At 34.7% G+C, this 8240-nt stretch overlaps 1 protein-coding gene across 1 annotated transcript; it reads right to left on the reverse strand.

The window, feature by feature from the left end:
• Positions 1-1574: 1574 nt before the first annotated feature.
• On the reverse strand, positions 1575-4606 carry LOC144549349 (protein ACCELERATED CELL DEATH 6-like). The gene is made up of 3 exons (XM_078298056.1): positions 4133-4606; positions 2564-3172; positions 1575-2153 (listed from the first exon to the last, which is right to left on the reverse strand). Exons 1-3 carry the CDS (start codon positions 4604-4606, stop codon positions 1575-1577), a joined length of 1662 nt encoding a protein of 553 aa, XP_078154182.1.
• Between the last annotated feature and the right edge of the window lie 3634 nt (positions 4607-8240).

Here is an 8240-nt window from a genome sequence, read left to right on the forward strand (position 1 = left end):
CAAATCCACAGAAAAAAAAATCTTAAAATTAATAAACAAGGCTTTACCAGGTGCCAGTTAAAAATAAATAAAAATAAAGTTACTAATTAATAGCGCAAAACAATTGGAACCGAAACAGCAAAATTGAATATTTTTTATTTTATTCCAAGTAATAGCTAGCTTAAAATTTCTCAATATAATATATATCATGAAGTTGCAGCTTAGAGCCTTAGACCCAGTCATTACTTTTTTAGATGCTGATATGAAACTGAAATTTAACAAAGGTATTTAAAATAGCAACAAAACAATATAATGATGAGTAAATTTGTAACACATTGATTTCAATAAATACTTCTGAAAATTAACTGCTGAATAATTTAGTGGGTCTTTCTATGCAAACCGCTGAAATTCAACGGTTGTGGTTAACTTAAGTCATTTTTTTTATTAGAACAATGGTACATTTTTTTTTTATATTTTTTAATAGAGGAGAGATCAAGTTACAATAAGTTACCACAATCATTTTCTATATTTTCAAAGTCTAAATCGTCGATCCAAACCGTTAGATGTGATCTCTACAATAAAATGTGTTTGGATACCAAATTTTACATTTTTTGAATTTTTTTACTATTTATTAAGATGGGTACAAAAACTAGTCAAATTCAGACCATTGAATTTTGTACCCATCTTAATAAATAGTAAAAAAAAATTCTGAAAAATGTAAAATTTGATCTGGAAACACATTTTATTGTGGAGATCATGTTGAATGGTTTGGATTGACGATTTGGACTTTGAAAATGTAGAAAATGGTTATGATAACTTGTTGTAACTCAAAAATTGTTATAACTTGATCCCTCCTCTTTGAGTACAAAAGACTGGCACTTTTCACGAGGGTAAAAAGTGACTTTTCGCGACGGAGTACCGTCATAAATACGTTTTTTCTCTCACGAAAAGTGTCTACCTTGTTGGATTCGAATCTTGCTCTATATATAAAAAGAAGATTAACTAAACATTAACATTGTTAGTCAAAGAACTACTTTAATTAGGTGCGGGGCTAACACTATCGGTGTGGTTTGTGTCATAGTACCGACAAGCTAAGCCATTTTGTGAACGACGGAAATAATCCCAATTCTAGTAGTGCACGTTTCATAAAATTAGTTAACAGAAACGCTCCGTTAATCATTTCCTTGATAATCATAAGCGCGCATCTAAATTCAACGAGATATAGATATAGATAGAGATAGAGATAGAGAGAAAGAGAGAATGACTATGGAAAACAACAGATTATTAAATTGCTGTATGATCAATCATTTCTCGAATGTACTCATACAAATCTTAAATAAACCAAAATACAAGTACTCTACAAGAAAAGCATGCATAACTAGGTAAATGGAAAACAAATAATGGTCCTGTAAATAAAAAATCCAGTACAACGTAATAATTATCTAAACAGTATGAGCAAGCAGAAATATTAATATATACGGGACGGTCGAAAAGGCCACCCACTTTTGATAATTTATATATGGATATACTTTGGTTGCCCTGATGTGTTTGGGGTTTACATCACTCTCTACATCTGGAATGTATTTCAGTATTTTTTATTGCACCCTGAAACGCATAAATTGTAGCGCGAGAAGGGTTAAATTGCTCAAGAGAGTTATGGAGACGGTCAATGTGAGAACTAGCAATCCAATTTTTCCAATAGGAGATAGAACCAGATCCAGACCTAATCCCAGTGCAATGACCATGCATTGTGCAGCAACAGTAAAAAAATCCATGGACATATCCGTGTACTTTTCAATTATTTCATCATTATGAACCCTCGTGCTGTATATGAGCAATATAGTAGCCAAGAAGGAAAAACCAAAAGCAAAGAAATCTGCGAAGATGAATGTCTTAAACATATAGTTTTTCTTTCCTAGAATTGGGGTGCCTGTATCTTGATTGGTACCTCCTGGAAGAGTAAAAGCTGCAGCAAATGTTACTGTTGCAATAAGCACCGAACCTAGGCCCACTAATTGGGCTTTACCCCCTGATGAGTTTATTCTCATTGGTGACACTAGTGTTTCTCTGTCTTCAGTGTAGTACTGAAACCAACCTTTACTGAAACGAGCTCCTCTTTTTTGAACGTAAAATTCACCCAAGTCGTCCCTTCTCTGTAGTTGCCAAAAAAAGACCTTAATTATATTAGAAAAGGAAAAGGAAAAGGAATATATAAGTTGAAGACCAAAACAAATTACAAAACCACAAAATTCGCTCTATATGTTTAAGATGTGTATATGCAGGTAAGCTCTATAAGAAAAGAGACTACTATTAGAAATGACCATTATACCCCAGTTAAGTATGCAATGGCTATAACCTATAAGCCTATAAGCCAGTTGGTTGGGTGGGTGCACACTTCCGTGCACAGGCCCAAGCACAAAATAGAAAATAAACAACATGCATTGGAAAAGGTACGTGCAGAAGTACTAAAGCCAACATTTGAAAAAAACAAAACTTGGATTGACACAATAATCCAAGTCCGGCTGTGGCCTATTTTTAAGATTACAAAATTCAATCAAGGTTAATGAGAAATAGTAAGCTTAACCTGAGTGTTCCTTGCAGATTTCCTGAATTGAATCACTGAAAGGTCGAAAGCAGTTAGACTTTCCTTGTTTTGTAAAGTAAGGTCCAATTGATTGTTTTCCAAAAGAGATAGCATAACCCCATCATATCCATGTTTTGCTGCTAAATGTAATGGTGTGTTTCCTTCGTGATCCATTGTATTTGCCATATTATTGAAAATTTTCTTCCAGTAGGAGGTGGGAAGCTTCTTTTTTGAATCTTTAAGAAATTTAAAGATAAGATTTGACTTATTTGCTTCTACGGCAATGTGCAGGAAGTTCCTTCCATTACTATCAAGTAGCTCACCTGAATCAAGGCACCTTTGTAAGAGAAGAACAATGATTTTAATATGGCCCATTCGTACTGCAGTATGAATAGGATATGATCTTTCTGAATCTTGGATGTATGCCAATGATGGATCTCTATCCAATAGGAGTTTGGCAATCTTATGGTTTCCAGTTAATGCTACCAAGTGGAGAGGAGTTCTTCCTGTTTCATCTGTCCCCTTATGAAGTGATTCTGAGTACAGTTTTAGTAGTTCTTCGGTGAGTTCTGTCAATAAGATGACACATAGAAGTTCAATTAGGACACCCTAGTTCAGTTTTAGTAAGCAATAATTCCATACTTGCTGCTATGATGGAGGCAACTGACTGAATGGATTTCGTATCCATTTTTCACAATAGTTTGGCTGACAGCAATAATTCCTTATTGTATTTTTTTTAATCCATTTTCCATTCACCCAAAATTAGTGCATCATATATGCAAATATAGTACAATATTTATAATTTTTAAAGCGTCCGTTTACAGGAGAGAACGGTCATATATATGCAAATGTACTACTATCATTTGAAAGGACTGAAAGATATGTAGGTGCTATGCATAGCGTAGATGAGTCCATGCATACTATGGACCCATATCTCTGTTTTTAAAAGCCACACAGTCGATTCGAACCGTGCACTATATATGATTTTCATATGAAAATGTATTTGGAGTTCAATTTTACATTTTTAGGCCTCTTTTGCTATTTTTTAGATAGATAGAAAATCATTTGATATTAAGATTATGGACCATTCGAATATAGTGATTTTCTGTCTATCTAAAAAAGTAGTAATGTTCTAAAAATTATAAAATTTCATCTCCAAGTACTTGTTGATATGATATCATGTAGACTATTTAAACTTTAAAAATAGAGATATTTATCTATATCACGGACCGATCATACTATGCATATTTTTGATTAAAAAGGCTGAGGCCCATCTTCATTGCAGAAAAGGAAACGTTAGATCATACTATGCATATAGCACCATAGCCTCATTTATATGTGTAATATTGCAATAAGTCAATAACAACACATTAATTATCAAGTTATATTTGGTTTGTTTCATTTCTTCTGTTTATTCGATTTTCAGCCATCACAACCGTACCAAAAACAAATAAAGATTGACAAAACTAAAGAAACTGGTCAATCTGAACAACATTAACAAGGACTGTCGTTGCAAGACGAATAAAATAAAATCAATCGATATTTTTACATACCATGGTCTTGCAGCACCGCAGCATGCAATGCTGTCTGGTTTCTTGGTCCTGAGTAAAATTCTGGTGTAATTGCATGATTTGACAGTTTCGCCACCATATTATGTACCATTTCGAGCGATTCCCTTGCGGTAGCCAAATACAAGGCGGATACGGAATCACAGTTCACCAGGCCCGCCAATGCAAAATCTTCGTCCATCAGAATTGAGACAATAGGTACATGGCCATGTCTAGTGGCTTCATGTAAGGCTGTTTCCCCGAGGTTGTTCTTTTGTCTAAGCAGCTCTTTGATCTCAGCCCCACTGAATGTATCTTTGGCACATCGGATCAACTCTGAAATGGTTTCGATACGCCCAAATCTAGCAGCATGGTGGAAGGGTGTCTCATTTTTTACATTGTGTGCCTTCAGCAGTGAGCTATCTCTCCTACAGATTTCAGACAAAAGATTTGGGTGGCCATTGGCAGACAGTATGTGAAGAATGTTATTCTCCATACCTGTAAAAGGAATTGTCAATTATCATTTAATTTGGCCGGTATTATAAAATGAAGACTAATCATTTATTGTAGGTCTGGTCTCAGAGCAGGCCTTGGTAAAAATAATGAAGGAATTAAACTTGACTCATCAGATTCTGCATAGGCAGAAAACTGAAGAAGATTGATGGCAGGATTTGAAAGGCTAAACGTGGTTCAACTGGGGCAAATAAATATGGATTTAATTATCTTGATGTCCATTTAAGATGGTGAAGATTTTGATTTTTGAGGTTTATTAGAGTTTCCTACATAAAGTTATGGATGTTTAAGTGAAGCATGCGCAGTTAATGCATTGTTGCTTTTCAATTTTTTCTTTAGTTACAAATTTCTGGAGTTTTTATCTGATGTTTTAAGGCTTTAAATAGATATAATCTATTGTGACGTAAAAGAGTATATTGAAGAGAATATTAAGAGTTGATAATACAAAGAAGTTTATTTATTGTTCTTATTTTCCCTCCACCTCAAAATATTGTATCCACCATCTATATGTAAGAATAAAGCTAGTTTGGGTCCCCGAGCCTTGTCCCCAAATGCACCCCCAACTAGTTCAACCAACAAAATCCCAGTTTAAACCGACCAAATCATTTCAATTTTCAATCGCACAACATGTTTTTCTTTTCTTCTCTCCTCTCAGCTACCACCACTTTCTCTCTCTTCATAGACAACCACCATTAAAAAGTAAAACGCAAGCACAGCCAGTACGACGAAGCTCCGAATCGATCTCTTCCTCCTCGAACCCTTGAGCAATCGTCTTCTGCTTCCATTGAGCCTCTCAATCTCCATGCCGCTGAAAAGCTCATCATCTCCTTCGAGTACCACCTCTGTGAGAATATCAAGGCACGCATGAAGCATCCTGACCGTCCATACAGTTTTGTGGACTCTGAGGTTTCTTTACACGAAGAACTTTACCGCCTGTGCACCCTTTATTAAGTAGTATAAAGGCATGTAATAACATCATATATATTGATGTTATTACATTGCACTACTCAACAGTTGCTGAAGTAGTGTGTGAAGTAACCTCAGAGTTCTTAGTGTGTGAAGTTGTATAAAGGCATGTAATAACATCATATTGATTAGTGTTTTATACTTATTCATACTTATTGTTTTGATTAATAAAACTTCTTTATTTACAATATTATGATATGATAATATTAGTGGTTTTCTACAATTAGGATGGATTTTGATTTGAATGAACGTGTTGGAGGTGACAGCAACAGAATATGTCATAAATGGGATTTGAACAGTCATGCATTTATGTTTGCCAATGATAATGGATTTGAAGAAGTAAGAGATGTACAATGTGAAATAATTGGTGTACAAGACGAAATAAGAGTTGTATATGAAGAAAGAGAGGGAGATGGAGTGGAAGAGGGAGAGGCGCGCAGTTGGAGAAGAAGAGGGAGATGGAGAAGGTGATGATACAATAGGTGGTCCAACCCTATTATGTGCATCTGCCATTGGGGATGTGTTTGCTTATATTGAGGAAGAGTTTGAATATTGGGGGATGTATAGGAAACAAAAATGACGATGGACAAGATGTCCCAGAGAGGAGGAAGCTTGATGTACGCACGGATTGAAAGGCATGTTTAAGCACTAGACGTTTTATTGAGATGATCGAAAATGACAAGTGTGCACAGTGAATCTGGAGCACAACCATGAGCTTACTCCAAAACTATCCTTCGTGATTACTTCATTTCGTTATATTAAAAAAGATACAAAATGTTGGAATATAATGAAGAGCAAGGGATTTCTAATTCACCACCAAATGTATATTTCATTCTCTTTATTTCTTATCACTAAATAATTAATTAATAAACCAAGACTAATGTACCATGATTGGTACTCAATGTTACTTGTTTGGGCCAAAAAGTACTAATTACCTGTTACGCTTCTCAGGCAGTAAAAGGGCCCCATTATTGGTTCATCATCTTCATCGTATAATCCCAGAAGCTGCCTCAAATCTGTCTCGTTGCCATCCAAAGCCGCCTTGAGGAGGTTGTGTGGCATTAGCGGGCGATTAGGCATATTCTGAGTCGAAGAAGAACTTGCTATGTCAGTTGCCATTAATTAATTTTGGAGCTTAGTCTACTGTATGATATGAGATATTGGGAAGAAATGTATAGAGGATTGATCTTATATAATTATGAAATACAAGTTGCCTCAATTATGTATGGAGCTGGAATAGTACTGTGCCAAGTCTTTCATTATTAATAATATTTAATTTGGTTGGTACCGTAGCCAACGGCTGGAAGGCTGGATCAATTAATTATGAAAGTAATAAAAGAAGCCAGTTAGGTAACAGCGAGAACCGATAATATTAATTAAATTGAAATAGTTTTTTTTCCCATTTACCTATTCCTTATTTCAAATATGAAGCAATAGTTGCATCAAAGGCATGGGAACCAGTCCGAAGCCATTTGGACAAGATTGCTCTGCAAAGCCTTTCCAGATCGCTAGATTAAATTTTACCAAGATTGGTTAAGTCAATGCTAACAGACATTAACTTTATCTCCGTTAGGCAAAAAGAGGAAAGATATCCTCCTCTCTTCTTTCTCTCAAATTGTCAAAGAAGAAAACTATATATCTTTCTCTCCATGATTGATTTAAAGAAAAAAATTATAGTGTGTCCATACAAACTTCTAAAATAACCAATTTCTTTATCAAAACACTATAATATTCAAATTCCCTAAGAAACTTTAACATTATTTCTTCTAATCCCTTTTATCTATTTAATTTTTATTTAATTATTTTAAAAATCAAATTGAGTCTCTTTATTTTAATTAAATGGAGGTGTTCTATATTTTCTCATTAAGGGATAAATTCGAACTCAACCCTAATGTCTCAGTCTCAGTATCGGTCGAACTCGAACAAGAATTATTAGTTGAACCCTTTTTCCATTGTTGTAGAAGCTTGGATGTTGTCTGTGGTTAAAAAGCTAGAAAAGAGGAGAATAATTGAGTTGTGTTGCTATTGTCTCCATTGCTACTAGTAGCAGTACTGGCAGTACTGGTACAAGTTTGTTTGGTTTGGGATTAAAACAGAGCTTCACTAAGTGCTTGCTTGGCAAGGTTAATATATGTTTGAAGCCTCCTCCCATTGCCCCTTGCAAGAAGATATCTATCCCATGGAAGCGTATGTGCTTAGAAAAACAGAAATGAATTGTAGTATGTGTGCTCAGGAAAAACAGAGGATAGAGGAGGTATAGAAGATTTTCTCCGTCATTTTTATTTTCTAAAGGGATTTAATTTTAATTCAATAGAGATAGAGTTCGGAGTTCTCACCATTGACTAACAGAAAAGAACAAGGGAAAATTATTTCCTTGTTTGCTTAACGGAGATAAGGTAACCTCTGTTAGGCGTTTTTTATCCGTTTTTTATTATTTTCTTCTTATTTTGAAAAATATTTTATTAAAAACACAAATTGAAATATTAATAGCACTTTTTTATCCTTTTACCTAACCCATACCATATTCAAAAATATGGATAAGAATAAAGATTTTTTTTTGTTATCATCATAACGGGTACGGGTATGAAAATATCTCCACCCAACCCGTATGGTACCCATTGACATCCCTAATCAGTACTGCTCTAAGTCAA

The sequence above is a fragment of the Carex rostrata genome, chromosome 35 (assembly GCF_964058835.1).
Source record: "Carex rostrata chromosome 35, lpCarRost1.2, whole genome shotgun sequence".
Lineage (NCBI taxonomy): Eukaryota > Viridiplantae > Streptophyta > Magnoliopsida > Poales > Cyperaceae > Carex > Carex rostrata.

Bases quoted from the DNA above. Each gene is read 5' to 3' on its own strand.
- LOC144549349 (XM_078298056.1), bottom strand. From the start codon at position 4,606: ATGGAGAATAACATTCTTCACATACTGTCTGCCAATGGCCACCCAAAT. The intron at 3,173-4,132 runs GTGCTGCAAGAC...AAACTGAACTAG, and splicing joins AGACAGCATTGCATGCTGCG to GGTGTCCTAATTGAACTTCT. The intron at 2,154-2,563 runs GTTAAGCTTACT...AATATAATTAAG, and splicing joins AATCTGCAAGGAACACTCAG to GTCTTTTTTTGGCAACTACA.